This window comes from Vombatus ursinus, unplaced genomic scaffold (assembly GCF_900497805.2).
Source record: "Vombatus ursinus unplaced genomic scaffold, bare-nosed wombat genome assembly UNPS02014779.1, whole genome shotgun sequence".
NCBI lineage: Eukaryota > Metazoa > Chordata > Mammalia > Diprotodontia > Vombatidae > Vombatus > Vombatus ursinus.
In genome coordinates, this window is record NW_020954557.1 from 61161261 (window position 1) to 61179402 (window position 18142).

The 18142-nt window shown below is 37.5% G+C and overlaps 1 protein-coding gene across 1 annotated transcript in view; it reads left to right on the forward strand.

Annotated features, from left to right (window-relative positions):
* LOC114045927 (activin receptor type-1) overlaps nucleotides 1–13040 on the forward strand; it is a 154583-nt gene extending 141543 nt beyond the window's left edge. The window contains exons 9-10 of the mRNA XM_027866136.1: nucleotides 10524–10654; nucleotides 11793–13040. Coding sequence (XP_027721937.1) covers nucleotides 10524–10654; nucleotides 11793–11927 — 266 coding nt within the window. The 3' untranslated portion in view covers nucleotides 11928–13040. The remainder of the gene's footprint in view (nucleotides 1–10523; nucleotides 10655–11792) is intronic.
* The last annotated feature ends 5102 nt before the right edge of the window (nucleotides 13041–18142 follow it).

An 18142-nucleotide genomic window follows, 5' to 3' on the forward strand; every position in this document is an offset into this window, starting at 1 on the left:
ATGTTTGTATGTATAAGTACATAATGTATGCATACATACATGCAATCTATTACCAGGTGTTGCAGGGAAGCACATTTAGAAGTGTTGTGTATAAAGAGTAATAGAGTTCCTAAATAATGCAATAGTTTTAAGATAAAATCTTTGATAAGTTAAACATTATTTTTTGTTACTTCATCTTTAGTAGTTGGAAGAGGGAGAAGAATTTTAATAGGTAAATAACTTCTCAATATTATTATGAAAATAGTTTTGACCTCACAGACACCCCCCCTGAAACAAAAAGTCTCTAGGATCCTGAGGGGTCCTCAGACCCTACTTTGAGAACCTCTGGTGTAGTAGATAGAGAGCTGATCTTAAAACCAAGAAAACCTGGATTCAAGCCCAGCCTCTGTCACTTATGGGCTGTGTGATCCTATGTAAGTCATTTAATCTCTCACTGCCACAGGCAACTCGTAAGATTTAAGAATTTTGAGAAGAAGTTGCCAAAGGAAGTTTCCTCATCTGAGAGTTCCCTATACCAGTGAAATCACAAGTCTGGCCCACAATCCTTCTGCTTCTCCCTAGTAAGATGTGATGCCTAGAAGTGTGCCAGGTGTTGTTCTCTGACCCATAGAGTTTACATTTTGATTATCACCTCATTTTTTCTGAACTTCTATTTATGGGACTTATTCATTCTATTGGCTTCCATATCATGATAATTCATATGGAGCTTTCAATCAGTTATAGTCTCTAAGTGTATTTCATGTGAGTTGCTGTTTATTTATATCCCTTCCCCCGAAAAACACCTATACATTTGATTTTGTGAACCAAAGTAAAAAATTCTATGTTTATTTCTGTTAAATGATTATTTGTCATCTTTGACTACATATTCCATATAACCCTCAGCCACTTACACCATACTGCTATTGGGATCCTGGACAAATCAGATTGTATCTAGAAATGTTGTACAGGATTGGTGAGGAAACTTAAAACCATGTCAAATAGGAACTTTCTGCTTTTTAAAGCCCTTAGGTTATAGAAGATGGGGGTGAGTGTGCCACAGCAACATATATTTATCTGTGGCATTGATGAAGACACTATAATATTTATAGATGACTTGAAGCTGCTTTGGTATGGCCTACATCCATTTAATAGAATATTCTGTGGGACCTATGTCAAGCTCACTGGTCTGAGTTTTCAGAATTCACTTCTATCTCCCATCTTTGAGTCTGATTCATTACTATTATCTCTTCTTTGACCATTGTAGCATTAAGTACTATTTTAATCGGTTTCACCTTCATTGATTTTGGGTTCCGCTTATAAATTGGGGGGGGGGCAGGTATTGTCTCACTTTTGTATTTGTATATTCATTGTCTAGTACATATAGAAAGTGAATATCAGTTCTGATTAGTGGTTTTAAAAAATACATTTGATTTCCCTGGGAAAATCTGCCTTACCAAACTTTTCCTCTTTTGGGACAGGCACTTAGATAGATAAGATAAGATAGAATCAGTATTTATTAAGCACTTACAAGGTACTGTGCTGGGAATATAAATACAAGGAAAAAGAAAGATAGCAAGATGAGGCAGCTAGATGGTGCAGTGGATAGAGCATTGAGCCTGGTGTCATGAGAACCTGAATTCAAATCCAGCCTCGAACACTTACTAGCTGAGTCACCATGGGCAAGTCACTCAACCATTGTCTGTCTCAGTTTTCTCAACTGTAAAATGAGGATAATAATAACACCTACTTTACAGAGTTGCCATGAGGATTAAATGAAATAATATTTATAAAGTGTATAGTACAGTTCCTGGCACATAGTAGGTACTTAATAAATGGTTATTTCCTTCCTTCCCCCAAGGAATTTAAATTCTAAAGTGGGAAAACAAAAACAAAAAGGATCTGAGAAATGGTGTTGGGGTGGGGAAGGGATAGGAAAATTGTTTCTAGTGTCAGAAGATGAGCTGGTTAGACGTAAATGTGGTCAGCATGGGTACTTCCTAAAATGGAGGTTCTGGGGAAGAACTTAGCCATCAGAAAAGAAAGTCTAAGTGTGGAGGCAATGCCAGCCATTGGGCTGAGGTACCACTGAGAAATGTACTGGGGAAAAGATGGAGAACTAATCTAGGGAGAGTATTTATCTGGAATAGGAATTTGGCTATTTATTTGCAGACATATAGTACTTGAAAGTTTGCAAAATACTTTATGTCAACTTTTTGAGGTAAGCATTGCAGGTATTTATCATCCCCATTTTACAGAAGGTTGGCTTTGGCACAAGGGCTTGTGAAAACCATTTCTAATTAACCTTTGATTCTGCCTGAGAACTGCTTGTCCTTCCCATTCCCCAGCACAATAAGTTGAGTTATGGAAACCATGACAACTCTTATTTCCTCTTCAACAAGTTACTATCCAATATGTTATGCTGGTTTAGCTCAATCATATTTCATTTAAAAAAAAAACAATTGAAGGAAAGAATTGTGCCAGGAACATTCCATTTAAAGTATTTAGAGTAGCTGTTTTGGTTCATTCAATTATTTATACTTGGAGGTAAACATTCAGCTATAGAAATTAGGTTCAAAGTCACCATAACCTTAATACAAACTGGAGGACAGAATTGGCTGTGATTTTGTAATAAGATATGCAGTTTTATGTAGCTATGAGTGACACTCTAAAACTTGCTCTAGGGAAATAATAATAATGTCATAGTCATATAGTCAGTCATCAATCATTTATTAAGTACCTACTATGTTTTAGATACTGTGCTAAGTGCTGAGATACAAAGAGAAGCAAAAACAAACCCAGTCCCTGCTCTCAAGGAACTTAGAGCCTAATGGAGGAGACATCATGCAAACAACCATGAGCAAAAAAGATAAAGATGGATAAATTGGGAGGTGGTAATCTCAGAAGGAAGGCATTAGCATTCTTGTAGAAGGTAGGATTTTCACTGGGACTTGAAGTAGGCTGGGGAAGCCATAAGGTAGAGATGAGAAGGGAGAGCATGGGGCATAGTCAGTGAAAATGATCAGTCAGGACAGGAAGTGTTGTGTTTGAGGAATAGCAAGGAGGCCAGAGTCACTGCATTGCAGAATACTGAGAGGAGGAGTAAGAAAGAAGGCTAGAAAGGGAGGAAGGGGCCAGGTTGTAAGGGTCTTTGAAACCAAAACTGAAGATTTGAATATTTGGTCTTGGAGGTAATAGGGAGCCACTATTGTTTACATAGCACTTCTCTCATCTGATCTTTACAACAAGCCTGTGAGGTAGGTAATGCTAGTATTATTCCCATTTTGTAGGTGAGGAAGCTGAGTATCAGAGTATTAAGTGAACTGTGTAAGGTTCCATTGCTTGTATTTTTATCAGTCAATTGAAAACATTTTTTAAATGCTCATTGTGTGCCAGGGATATAAACAAAGGCAAAAGCATAGCCTCTAACCTCAAGGAAGTTCCACTCTAATATCAGTGATGGAATCCAGCATGTGCCTTGCCTGGCAGGTAGCAGAATAGAATGCCTCCTGTTGGGTAGTTATATTAAGGGTAATTTCATAGCATGCGATTCTTTGGATGCTGTCTCACCAGTGTCGCCATTGAGCCAGTGGCTCTCAACAGAGGCATGAGATGAATCATTTCTCTCTCCATCTGTTTTACTGAAGGCATTACTGTAACACCCATTGGGTTCTTAGAGGCAGAATGAGTAAATGTACCTCATTATTTTAATGTACCTTACCATGTTACTACTCTGCAACTGAGTAAAGACATCAGGATAATTAAGCCGAATACATTTTAATAGTAACCTAATTATCTTTACCTTTGTTTCCAAGGTAACTCTGTTTTTAAGGAGATACTAATACTAGCAAGGTGATTGCATTCACAGTGTATAAGAACCACAGAGAAGCAAACAAAAAATCAGTCGATTATAATAGCTGATTGTCACTGATGTTATTTTGTGAGGAATGGGATATTTATTCATTTTTTCATAACGATATTTTTCTTTCTCTTTCCGGCTTGGATTTTGAAATGTGAAAAATGTCAGCATGTCCCAGTAAACATTCAGTAGTTGCTTTTCTAGCATCCAATTAAATTTATAGACGTTTCCCCCCCAGAATATTTTTATTCCCTTCCCCTGGTTTATAAAATTTCAATAATTCAATGCAGTACTGTCTCCTTCCACAAATAATTGTTATACTTTTTCTTCAAGCTATACCTCTGTTCTCCATTTTACAAACATTCTGTGTTCTTCCTATCTCAACTGTACTATTTCTTGAGATATGGAGATTTTTTGGGGGTAGATAACAAGGCTGTGATAGAAGGGGCTAAATAATAGAGGTAATGTGGGTAATTGGAATCCATATATAATCCCAAACAACAGTCATGCCTCTCACCTTCTACTCTTTATACCAAAACTTCCAAATAAATAGGAGAATTATTTGGAGTTCACTTTCTTGTCTCTTGGGGAGATCTTGATGACCTCTGACTGAAATAGAACCAAGATGGAAAACCAAGAAGGACAATGAAGAAAAATAGACCAATAACTTCACCAGCTGATTATTCAGTCCCTGAAAAATTGAGAGTGACTGTGTATATTTGATTTTAAAACTACTGCTGGATGTGAGTCCTAAGGATCCCAGGAGTATTATGGGCCTTGCTTTGCTTGGAGTTTCTTATTACCAAAAAACTTTTTAAAAATATTGGTAATGGCTTCTGTCTGCGCTCCCTGTACTTCAATATAATGACAAAACAGAGATAGAAATACAAATGAGATAATTTCTTGTGATGGAAATGGTTGCCCAATATGGCTCAACTGGGACAAGGAAATAGAACTCAATTTCAGCCCAAACCCAAAACCAGGCTTTTGATGAGCTCTTTTGATTTCACATATTGTAGTCAGATACTGAAAGACTTCTCAGAAGGCTCCTGACATCTGGAGCTATTAGTACGTAATGTGCCAGCTTGCCGTAGATAAATATAATGGGATCATTGGTATGTGCTGGGTACACTGACTGGAAGGTACATTAAGGTCTTGGTCATGCAAGAAGGCTTTATTTAACTACAAGCTCAAATAAAAAGAGTTTTAAATAATCTACGTCCTTGATTTCTCTGCCATCTTATTTCCAGGGCATTTACATCCAAGTCAGAAATGAAGAATTAGAGAAGGTTTGGGTTTTTTGTTTTTTTTTAGAACTACTTGGGTTCTGTTGCTCTGCCAATAAGATAAAGAAAAGGTTCAGATCTGAGTTCCTCGTTGTTGACTGCCCCTCAATCTTTGGGTTCAATCTTGAGTTTTCTGTCCATGTCACTTAAGGAGATTGTTGACAATATTGTCCTGCTGTGACTTGCTTGAGTCTCAGTTAAATCATTCTTCTTCTTGCTATTGTAGAGAGATCTCTAGGATGTAAGTCAGTGTTACGTGATTTAAGCCAACTCTTTACTGGCTAACTCATAGTCAGACAGATTGCTTTACCTCTGAATTTAGTGTTCAAATATCTAAAATTCAAGAATTGAACTAGATTAGCTTGGAAATGTACTTTCTGGTTATGAAATGTTTATTATTCCATCCCTTTATGTAACTTAAAAATTAACAAAACTATTCTTTTTATTATGTAGTTTATTGAAGTTTTTCACTCTTATTTAACTCATCAGCCCTGGAAGTAGGGCAGCTGCCATGAGGAAACTGATAGAGATTTTTCTAGGGATATGGAGCTTAGATGACCAAGATTATTTCTGTGAAGTTTGGATTCAGTCAAAGGGGCTGCACTTGAGGACCTAGAGGGCCACATGTGGCCTTGAGGCCTTCAAGTTCCCCACCCCTGGACCAGGCCCTTGGCCGCTGCCTTTTATTTCTAGTTCCAGAAGGAACAAGATCAATAGTATTCTTGTCTTAGAAGGATTAGCCTTTTCACCTTACCAACTGCTAATGTTTTGTCCTAGTTTTGTTTCATGCCAGAGAAGCAAACTGAAATAATCATCAACTGTCCAGTAATAGGAGAGGGAGGGGCTAAGAAATATTTGTAAGTTTGACTTTATGAAGGAATTTTGAAGTGTACAAAGTATGGGAGATTGAAAAGAGACAAAGAAATTGTATTTTTATAGTTCATTCATGTAAGCTGTCTTATTTGTGAATATTGTGTAAAGCATTTTGTAAATCTTAAAGAACTATTATAAATTCTAGGTCTAAGTTATTTGATACTATAGCCCTGTACATAGGTTATCTACTATGAGATAACTGTCACACAAAGATAATACAAGAAACAGTGTTTCTGAATGTGGACTCAATGTATGCAGTAGACCACTTCTGGATGTTATCAAATCCAGTTTCCAAAATCCAACTACATCATTTTGTGCCTTTGACATCTTTTATAAGATGGAAGCTGATATAATCATCTTCCCAGTCACAGATTCCCCAAATCAAAGTAAATGAATTCCCATGATACCTAGTCTTCAGGCCAATTTTCCAAGAGGCATCATGACACCGATCTTCTTGCCCTAGCCATACAAACAAAGCGGGAAAGCATCCAGGTTACCACAAAAACCCGTTTGATCTCTCAAATTGTTCAGTTATGGTTTTGACTTGGGCTTTAGAGCATCACTTAACTATTAGCTGTGCCCCTAGAGGACTGTCTTATATTTATTTAATTGGTTTCTTTCTGTATTATTCTTTAATTACAGCTTCAGTTTGTAGAAATTGTCCAAGCGCTTCAGAAATTGATAGAAGCAGGATATCAGATTAGACGGCCTGACAATTTTAGCTGAAATGTAGCTTGTATATTCTCATTATAATCTGTTAATGATTTGCAAGGAAAGGCTTTTAATCAGAGTATTAGAGGTAACAAATGAACTTACTGATTGGGCCTGGCAGGTCAGATAGCTGATTTGAAGAAAATCAGAGAACAGAGAACAGCAACCAGAACTCATGTGCTATGCAGGATCTTTTCAGCTTTAAATATATATGGATAGATAGTATTGGCTTTGGAGTCAGGAAGATCTGAGCTCAAATCCTACCCCAGCACATCAGATACTTTTATTAGTTTTGTGACCCTAGGCAAGTCACTTAAATCTCTCTCAGCCTTAATTTCTTCATTGTTAAAACGGGCATGAAAGCCAGCACTGTTATTACCATCTTTTTTAGGAGATACAGTTTACTACATCCCACTTTTCCGTTTTCATTTTTTGGGGGGGGGGGTTGCTGTGAAAGAATAATGATACAAAATTTAAATGAAATGTATAGTAATGGTTATGACCATTACATCCTTTTTTATTTAGCAAATGAAAAACAGACTTGAAGAATTTCAAGTTGTTTGGAGGAATAAACACAGCTTTAGAATCACCCTCTGCTCACCTTGGTTCGCAACAGCTTCTACTAAAGTACCACTCTTATGCCTGATCCTAGTGTGGAGGTGACCCCAGGCGCACAGAATACAAGTTCTAGCACAGAGTCCTAAGCTAGCAGCCCTTGAGTAGAATCCTGGCAATAGCTATTTGAGGGCCTGTCTGGCTAAGTCAAGCAAGGCTCCTCACCAGGGTGGGCATTCTATGAAAACATTGCTCAATAGGCCCCCTTGACTGAACAAGCTCCCCTAGGGGGAGGGGAAGGAGGGGAGAGGAAGGGCATTGTTTGCTCACATCCCTTCCCTCCCTCCATCTTCTTCCCACTGTTTATTTCCTGCTATGTCCATAGTTGTTTGTTATCATGCCTATCGGAATGTGAGCTCCTCAGGGGCTTCTTGACTTTTTTTTTGTATCCCTAGCACTTAGCACAACACTTGACACACGATAATAAGCGCTTGTTGATTTAATATCATAGGCCCATTGGTATAGTTTACTGTTTTCTTTTTATTCGTTGTTTTTTAGTAACTCAGCCATAGCAACTCCTAAAGGCCATCTACTTTCTTGAGAGGGAGTGAGGCATAGCAGATAGAAGGAAGGAAAAAAGAGGAAAGGAAGGGAGGGAAAGAAGGATAATGATTATTAATATACTTTGCTAATGGTTATTTAACACTTAATTAGTTTATTTATTAAAGTTTATTTAAACTTTATAAGCCAAGACTTTGTTGGTGGGAAGAGTTCTTAGCTCCACTGATGCAAAAAAGAGCCTGGGTGGTTGTGATTGTGATAGTAGTGCTAATAGTACTAGTAATAATAGTATTAGTACTGGTACTAGTCATCATAGTAGTTGTAATAAGAGAAGTAGTAGTAATATTAGTAGTAGTAGTGGTAATGGTAGTAGTAGTAGTAAGTAATAGAAACTTGGGATGGTAGTAGTTTAGTATTAGTAGTAATAGTGTTATTATTAGTAAGCAGTTGCAGTCATCATCATAGTAGTTGTAGTAAAAGAAGTAGTTGTAATAGTAGATAACAGAAATTGGGATGGTAGTACTACTACTATCTTGTAGTCATTATAGCAGGAGTAATAGGAGAAGTAGTAGTAGTAACAGGGTGGTAGTAATAATAGTATTGGTAGTAGTTCTAGAAAGGGAATTAGTAATACCAGTACTAGTAGTAAGTAACAGAAACTTAGGATGGTAATAGCACTAGTAGTAGTTACTGGTAGTTGTCATCATCATAGTAGTTACAGTGAGAGAAGTAGTAGTAGTAGTAGTTAGTAACAGAATCTTGAGATGATAGCAGGAGTAGTACTAGTCATCATCATAGTTGTAGCAATTGTAGCAGTAAATAACAGAAACAAATATCACTTTACACATTATCTCATTTTAGCTTCACAGAAATCATGTAAGGTACTCATTACAGGTATATAAAAAGTTTTAGTTCACTTTTAAACTATTAAAGCTTAATAATTATTAAATAAGGGTTTTTTTGTTTTGTTTTGTTTTTGGTTAGGCAATGGGGTTAAGTGACTTGCCCAGGGTCACACAGATAGTAAGTGTTATGTGTCTGAGGCCGGATTTGAACTCAGGTCCTCCTGAATACAGGGCTGGTGCTCTATACACTGTGCCACCCAGCTGCCCCCCCCCTTTAAAATAAGGTTTTAAAGCTTATTTTAAGCTTACTACTATTACTATGACTATGGATCCTTGAAGTCTTGAAGTGGTGTGGAGAATGAGGTATAGTTTGGGGGAAGTAATAAGGAAAGCAGGAATGATATCCATTGCTGTTAAGCTCAGCCTCTAGATTCAGAAACCCTATTAAACTGGGAATTCTGTTTCCTTATTCTTTCTGAATGAGGGTTGTCTATAAGAAAGGTAACAGTTTTGTGAGTTTGTTTTGAAATCTGAAACCTTTTGATTCTTGAGGCATTTGAGAGCTTTACAACTGCTACCTCCTAGTAGTAATAGTATTAGTACTGCCTGCTACCATCTTTGAGCCCTAGATTGAGGAAGAAATCAGTCCTTCATTCTCACTCAGCTTTCTTCATCTCTTTCTTTAACAAAACAACAATCCAAGAGCTAATGTTGTGGTCATTCCTTTACATACTTGTCATCAGTGAGAAGTAAATACAGTAGATATCAGAACCCCAGGCAGATAGACTTGGCTTTTCCAGCTTGTGTTTTGGTATTGTTGTTTTCCATTCCTCCCCTCCTCTTTGCTATTTTTATTAATTTTCTAGCATGGGGGGTGGGGCATAGTTTATTTTGGCTTCGCTGTATCAACCTCATCTCAGAGCAGACTTCTGACCCCTTTTCTTAAGCATTTCATTCCAAAAATGAAATATTTCAGGATCAAGTATTCTGGCTTAGTGGCGGTGTAGTGGAATGAACACTGGATTTGCGGGGTCAAAGGTCCTGGGTTCAAATCCTGCTTCTTGTCACTACCTGGGTGATGATGTTTGGAGTCACTTAAGTTCTGGGCTTCTCTTGTTCATTAGCAAAATGAGTGAGATTGCCTATAAGGTCCTTTCCCACTCTCACTCTATGTTTCTATGATCTTTCGAATAGCCCAAATTTGTTCATGTGTGCCTCTTGCATTGTGGCTCATTACTATTATATGAATGATCCCCTAGGCTGCTTTGAGAATTATGATAGTGATTAAGTGGGCAGTAGGTGTAATGGTGGGTAGAGTGCCAACACTGGAGTAAGGAAGACCCATCTTCCTGAGTTCAAATCCAGCCTCAGATACTTCCTAACTGTCTGACCCTGGGCAAGTCACTTAACCCTGTTTGCCTCAGTTTCCTCATCAGTAAAATGAGCTAGAGAAGGAAATGACAAGCTACTCCAGTATCTTTCTTTGCCAAGAAAATCCCAAATGGGGTCACACAGAGTTGGACAGGAATGAAACAACTGAACAACAGCAAATAATTAAGCACAGTAGCAGTAGTGATAAAAATGAATGACAACAATTATTCTTTTCCCTAAACCTTGTGCAAAGTTTCCACACCAATCAACTTGACCATTAGCTGATGTCAGATTCAAACTTGAGGCATGCACAAGTTCATCACTTTGTCCTGGCTTATATTGGCAAATCATAAAGTGACCAAAAAAAAAATCAGAAGCTATTATTATCTACCAGAGGCAGCTGACCACCCATCTTAGGAACTCAACTAATTATACCAATGAACTTACCTTCCTTGGATGTAGCATCTAATTCTTGCTTATGTTTAGGTATTGTAGAAGATTATAAGCCACCCTTCTATGATGTAGTTCCTAATGATCCAAGTTTTGAAGATATGAGAAAGGTGGTCTGTGTGGATCAGCAGAGGCCAAACATTCCCAACAGATGGTTCTCAGACCCGGTAAGTATAAGGTGTTTCTTACCCATTCTTTCCTCAGTTTTGAAGATAATCTCAATTCTTTGTTTGGTACCCATTAAGTATAAGTCCACACTGTCAAAGAGATTGCCCCCCCCCTTTTTTTCTTTCCTACTGTTTTATAAATGTATATTATCTGGACAGGGTCTTGGGCCAGCTGAGAATAAGCAGAAAGTGACCTGTGCTTATGAAGACTGAGTTCATATTAGGTGTTCATTTGGTGTGGAGAGGGTGTTAGATTTTGGGTTTTTCTTTTCTTTTTTTTTTTGGTATAATGAGCAGTGAGAGGAGGCAGACAAGCTGGGGATTGAGTGTTAGACTTGGATTCAGGAGACACTTGAGTTCAAATTCTCCCTCAGAAATATTTATTAACTGTGTGACCCTGGACAAGTCATATCTTTAAAATGAGAATAACAATAACACCCACCTCATAGTGTTGCAAAGAGGATCAATTGACATAACATGTAAAGTACTTTGCAAACCTAAAAGCACTGTATATATAAGTTTACTATTATTATGATGAGGCAAAAGATTTATAAGAATGTCCATGTATTGGATAGGATGGTATGGTAGACCACTGAACTGTGAGCTAACCCCCATTCTGCCCACATTATTTTGGCCTTGAGCAAGGTGTCAATTTCTCACCTATAAAATGAAGAGATTGGATTAGATCATCTCTAAAGATTTGTTCTAGTGCTGATCCTCACTGATTTTCACCTGTGGTCCTAAGCTTTAAAGGTTGTATGGTTTTAGCAGTAGAACTAATAAATTGAGACATGGTCCTGTTTGCTGTTGGGTTTCAGGATTTCCTTCTTTGTTAGTCTTGCTAATATGACACAGAAAATCATGAAAAGCATGGCGAGTGCTATGTGGTTTACAAGATAAACTCGGCCTCTGCTGTTGAGAGGCCAAAGGACAGAGTACATGCCATATGAGCTTGGTTGATTTATCAGTTCACAAGAAGTTTGTTTATGTATTTAAGGAATACATCAATAACATCACCTTGACTTTATGTTGACCCCTAACTGCAACAAAAACCATGGCTACACATTCTGTCCTCTGAGCTTACAAGTGACTAAAGAAGAGTTTGTGACTTTCGTGTTTGTGTTTTTTCTTCCCTTAGACATTAACTTCTTTGGCTAAACTTATGAAAGAATGCTGGTATCAAAATTCATCTGCAAGACTAACAGCTCTGCGTATCAAAAAGACTTTGACCAAAATTGATAATTCCTTAGATAAATTGAAAGCTGACTGTTGACATTTTCGTGGTGCTGTCAAGATGGAAGATTTTTTGTTGTTGTTGTTGTCATTGTCCAGTCTGGAAATATGCTGACCTGACAATTTGTCAGAACTGATTCCTTCCGCCCCCCAAGAAATGGCATCTTAGTTAAGACAGACATCTTATCTAGCCATCTCTTTGGGAGACGTTAAAACCACCTGAACCTCGCTCAATGACTCTAAAAATGGGCATTTCACAAACTGTTCAGACTTCAGAGACTTAATGCTGGATGTACTGTTGCAAAAGATGTGACCTGAAGGAAAACAGAGAAATCCGAAGACAAAGATCTGGGCATTATGATGATGGCTTGGAGCTCTTCTCACACAGAGCTCTTAGACACTCCCCCCGGGGAACGCGAGGATGTGGTAAATTTTTAATCAGCAATATTGCCTGTGCTTCTCTCTTTTATTGCACTAGGAATTCTTTGCATTCCTTACTTGCACTGTTACTATTAATTTTAAAACCCAACTTGCCAAAAAAAAAAAATTGGCTCTGTACTCCACTGATCCATCTGAATAATAGGAACTCAATTTGGCAAAATGAAATGTAACTGTCAGACTTCGCTGCATTTTACACGTGCTGATGTTTACAATAATGCCGAACATTAGGAATTGTTTATACGACTTGGCAAATTATTTATTACTAGTGCACTTAGCAGTTTTCACAAAACTGACTAGTGCATGTTAAAGCTTATTTTTATGTGGTCTCATGATTTTATTACACAAATGTTTTTAACACTTATCTGAAATGGACATTTTCTGTATTATCAGTTAAGAGTCACATTTTAAGTGCTTCACATTTGTATGTGTGTAGTCTGTAATATATTTTTTTTTTCAGTTCGTATGCAGAACATATTTAGCCATTACCCATGAGACACCACCGAATATCTTACTGATTTAGAAACAATTAAAGATTTCAGTAGAACTTTAGTCCTGAATGCTGTGGGGGAGGGGGGGAAATGCATTTTCTTCTGAATTATACATTATGTGCATTTAAACTCTGCCAGAAAAAAATAACTATTTTGTTTTAATCTACTTTTTGTATTTAGTAGTTATTTGTATAAATTAAATAAAATGTTTTCAAGTCAAACAATGAAATGCTCTTTTCTGCTCTTTGAAAGGTCTATGTAACATGAGGCATTTTCTTTTTTTTTTTATGTGAGCTATGAAAAGTGCTGTGATCTGGAAATGACCTTTTAGCTCTCTATAACTTAGGATCAGACTGAGAAAAATGCTAGCATTTCTGACAAAGATCTCAGAATTTCAGAATTAGAAGGCACCTCAGAAGCTATTTCATTGTCCAATCTGTAGCAGACCAAAATTCCCTTTTACAACATAAGGTAGTCACCTTACCTTCTCTGTAATCCTTAACACTACCTCCCTTAAGGAAGCCTGTTCAGCATTTTTTTTTTTTACAGCTTACCTTAAAGGGTTGAGAACAAATCTGCTCCCTTTTCAACATAAAAGCCTTTCACTTTTATGAAGTCAGTTAACATCTCTCTTTTCCCTACCCTCACCTCTACTTTGCACACACAACCTGTGTCCCCTTCTCTAGGCAAAATGTTCCCAGTTCCTTAAATTGATGTTTATATGACTTTTAAAGAAAAAGAACTTCTCTAATTTCAACAACTGTTGGAATGAACTAGGGCAACAGCCTAAAATGGCATTAGGTTTTTCTGTCTACTTGTATGCCAACAGGTCTTATTGTTTGATGGTAGTAGAGAGTCTCTGTATCTCCTTAAAGGAACAAGAAAGGTGCTACACGTGGGTTTTGGAACTGTCCCAAAGGAGAAAAAAAGATAGTGACTAAGGGGACTGTAATTAATGGGAAGTGTATAGTTAGAAGTTTAGCTTAGTGTTCCAGAACTGGTATATGCAGACATACTTGTCCACCAGGAAGACTAATGACAATTCAGCTTTTACCAAAATCAAAACATTTTAATAGTAAAAAGGACCTTAAGGATCATATAATCCAGAGGTTCTCAACTACCTGTGGCATGGACCCCTTGGCTAGACTTCTGTAGATGCCTTTTCAGAATGTTTTTAAATATACAAAATAACATAAAAAGGACTACAAAGACCAAAAGTTAGTGAAAATAAAGATATCTCTACATGGATTTAGATTTGGATCTATATGAATCCATATAGAGATATAGATAGAGGTATCTTTGATGAGAACATATATGTGTATGTGTATATATATGTGTATACGTATAGATATACACATATATCTACACACACATACATATATACGTTCTCATCCAAGTCCACAGATCTGAAATCTGTTCCACACACTTTGGGGTTGGTAAACCCCAGGTTAAGAACCCCTGACCTAGTCCAACCTCCTAGTTTTACAAGTCAGGAAACTAAGGGCCAGAAATTTAAAGAAAATCACCAAGATTGTAGTTCCTTTAACAGAGGTTTGAAGGTAATCTAGGCCCTTTGATTCATTAAATTGGAAGCAGTCTTTAATGCCATCAAGTCCAAATCTATTCCTGAAGAGGACTTTTACTACAGTATACCTGACTAGTGGTCCTTCAACTATTTCTTGAGAACTGCTAGTGCAAAGGAACACAGTACTTGGTAAGGTAATCAAGAGAGGTTGTTCAGTCATTTTTAGTTGTCTGACTTTTTCTGACCCATTTTGAGTTCTCCTGGCAAAGAAAACCCTTCCTCAGGAAGAGGAGTCTTCTTGACTCCAGGCCTGATGCTCTATGCAATATGGTGCCATTTAGCTGCTCCAAGAGAGCTAAGAACCCACTATTTCCCAAGATTATTTGACTTTTGGATAACTCTAAATCCCAGGAAGCTTTTCCTATTCTTCCTAACCTTCTTTGTGGGTTCTACCCATTGCTCCCAGTTGTACCCTCTGTGAACCATCAGAACAAGGCTAACCCCTCTTACATGTGAAAACCTTTTATTTGAAAAGAACTATTCCTCAGCACCCCACCCTCCAGTCTTTTCTGGACAAACATCCTAATTTCCTTCAGTTAATCTCCCAGGGAAGTTCATAAGATTATGGATTTAGAAATGGAAGGAACCTGTGAGATTATTTAATCTAACCCTCTTGTACAGTTGAGGAAAATGAGGCCCAAAGTGACTCACTAACATTGAGTGGTAGTCAGAATCTGAATCCAGACCTTCTGAATCCAAATCCGTTCCTCTTTTCACTGTACCATGCTGCTTTAGCCTGGTTCAAGCCGATGCAATTTAGCCCAAACCAATCAAATTGCAAGGATGCAAATAAATTTTTAAAAGATAATTTGTGGGGGCAGCTAGGTGGTGCAGTGGATAGAGCACCGGCCCCGAAGTAAGGAGGACCTGAGTTCAAATTCAGCCTCAGACACTTAACACTTAGTAGCTGTGTGACCCTGGGTAAGTCACTTAACCCCAATTGTCTTTAAAAAAAAGATAATTTGTGTTAATAAAATTAGAAATGAAGTATACCAACCATATCAAAATATCATAAAATCTTTAGGTAATATATTCAGATACATACATTAAAAAAATTAAATGTGTGGTGATGCCTTTATCAAATGCTTTATTACACTTTTCCTAGTCTTTGTTGTTATTTAGTTGTTTCAGTCATGTCCTATTCTTCATGACCCCATTAGGAGTTTTCTTGGGAAAGATACTGGAGTGTTTTGCCATTTCCTTCTCCAGATCACTTTATAGATGAAGAAACTGAGGCAAGCAGGGTTAAGTGACTTGCCCAGGGTCACATAGCTAGTATGTGTCTGAGGCCAGATTTGAACTCAGGTCTTCTTGACTCCAGGCTTAGAGCTCTATCCACTGTGCCATTGTGCCACCTAGCTTCCCCCTTTCTAGACTTAGGCTTGTCCTAATTTCTCACACTCTCTACTATGTCATATTCTCTCTTGAAAAATAATACATGACTTCTGCACTTGACTTTAATGATGTCACCCTTCATTTCAGTACTAAATACCCTTTATGTTCAAGGCATCATGATACCAAGGCACCTAGCTAGGCAGCTAGGTGACAAAGTGGGTAGAGTTCTGGTTCTGAAATAAGGAAAACATAACTTCAAATCTGAAACTTTCTAGCCATGTGACCCTGGCAAGTCATTTGTTCTCTTCTGCCTCAGTTTCCACCTCTGTAAAATGAGGATAATAGCATCTATTTCCCAGGGCTATTATGTGGATCAAATGAGTTAATGTTGTAAAGTGCTTTGCCAAACTTAAAGTGCTATTTAAAATAAGAATTGTGTGTGTAGAAGTGATAACTGAAACTATGATCTTATTAAGGGAGAGAGTAGAGGAATAACAGAGAAGAGGACCTAGGATGTTCTTAAATCATGGAACTAGGATTTGAGGTTGGTGAAGGAGCTGTGAGAAGTGACTTCTTAACCAATTCATCTATATAGCTTTCCTTCTATAGTCTAAGATAAAATGGTGACAGAGGGAAAATGAGGTTGTTTGGCTTTACTCTGAATTTAATTACCTGAATTTAAACTAATTTTCAGTTATTTCACCCAAAACATGAGCCATGATGCCGAAGTCAAATCTAAGAATGGAACCTTATCCTTTAGTGATATCTTTTTCCTCTCCCATGTTGAATTTCCAAAGTTGCATACTATTAATCCAGGCAGAAAGATATAAAATACTTTCACAATTGATTCATTTTAGTTGGTTTGCTTTGGAGTGGAAGGAGAGTACTAAAGATAAGACTTATTTTTAGTGCTTTGAGATCCATCATGGTCCCTATGGTTTGGTTTACCTCAGGCCTTGAACATCATGATTTCCTGTGATTATTATTTCCTGTTGTTTTATATGAAATTTTAGTTTAGTACTTGGTTTGTGCTTGTTTATGCTCTGACTTCCTTTCAGGACAGTTATACAACTGGACTGAGGTCTTTAGCTCCCATTGGATTGATGGGTCAATCAACCGCCCTCGCCCCAGAGGACAGCCTGCAGGAAAGCTGCTGTCTTATTGTTTTTATTTGTAGCTTCATGTGGATCATTTTATTAGTTTTCCTCCAGCTTCAACTCCCTGCTGATGTAATCACAGGAGGCAAATGTCCTGTTTGAGCCAGGGGAAATGAGCTAAATTTGTTTTTTTCTCGATACCATGTTATTAGCAAATTAAGCACTAATGAAAGTAACTTGTCCGTTCTTTCCCAGTCACTTCATGTAGAAACCTAGGATGTCAAGTGAAAACAGTTCAGCCTCTTCATTTTACAGGTGAGCAGCCTGAAGTTCAGGGACAATGAGTGACTAACCTGAGGTCACATGACTGGTAGGTGACATTTCTGGGACTAGACGTAGGTCTTTTGACTGCAAGATGCAAGTGGTCTTCCTACTGCACTACCTTTGTCATCCCTCCCCAGACATTTCCTTGTTCCTAATGCACAGGCTCTTCTGATAGCATCCTCATGGATGTAAGAAGTGTCTCTTTCATTTTTTCTACCACTAGGCAGCTTCAGAGTTTAAAGAGCTCCCATAGAAACAATCAAACAAGCTAATCAATCTATCAATTAATAAGCATAACTTAGGAAGTGCCTAATATGTGCCAGGTGCCAAGCAAATGGTAGTTAATTCTCAGGCAACATCCAAATGTCTCTCAACAGTCTCAGGTGTTTTGTTTTGTTTTTTTTAATCCTATGATTTGACAGGTTAAAAAAAGGCCTGACTATTTGTAGCCCAGTCTGCTTCTAAGAGGATGAGGAATTCAGATTACAGAGCAACAACTGATTAGGTTAAGGTACTGACCAGTGTCTTGATTAATGTAAAACACTAATTCTCTTGAGAAGTTTTTTTAAAGTACATTAGTAAGCTAAGTAGCATCATGGTTCTATGAGTAAATATGTTTTATGTTTCTATAATTAAATGTTTTACATTTCCACACATGGCAATACTTTCCATCTCTTGGGAAATGGTCTTATGTGTAGCTTGTATGGATGTATAGTATGTATGTTGACTTAGATATCATGGTATCATTGGTAAGGTGCTGGGCTTGTAATCAGAAAGTCCTACAAAGCAAGGTGTTTGCATGCTTTCTCTGACAATAGTGTGTGATCTAGGCCTATCATATAACCTTTCTATGCCTCAATTTCCTTATCTATAAAATCAAGATTACCAATATCTCTGGTACCTACTTCATGGTTGGTTGGGCTCAAACGAGTACATATAAAGTGCTTTGAAAACTTTAAAGGACTACAGAAATGTCATTATTTAT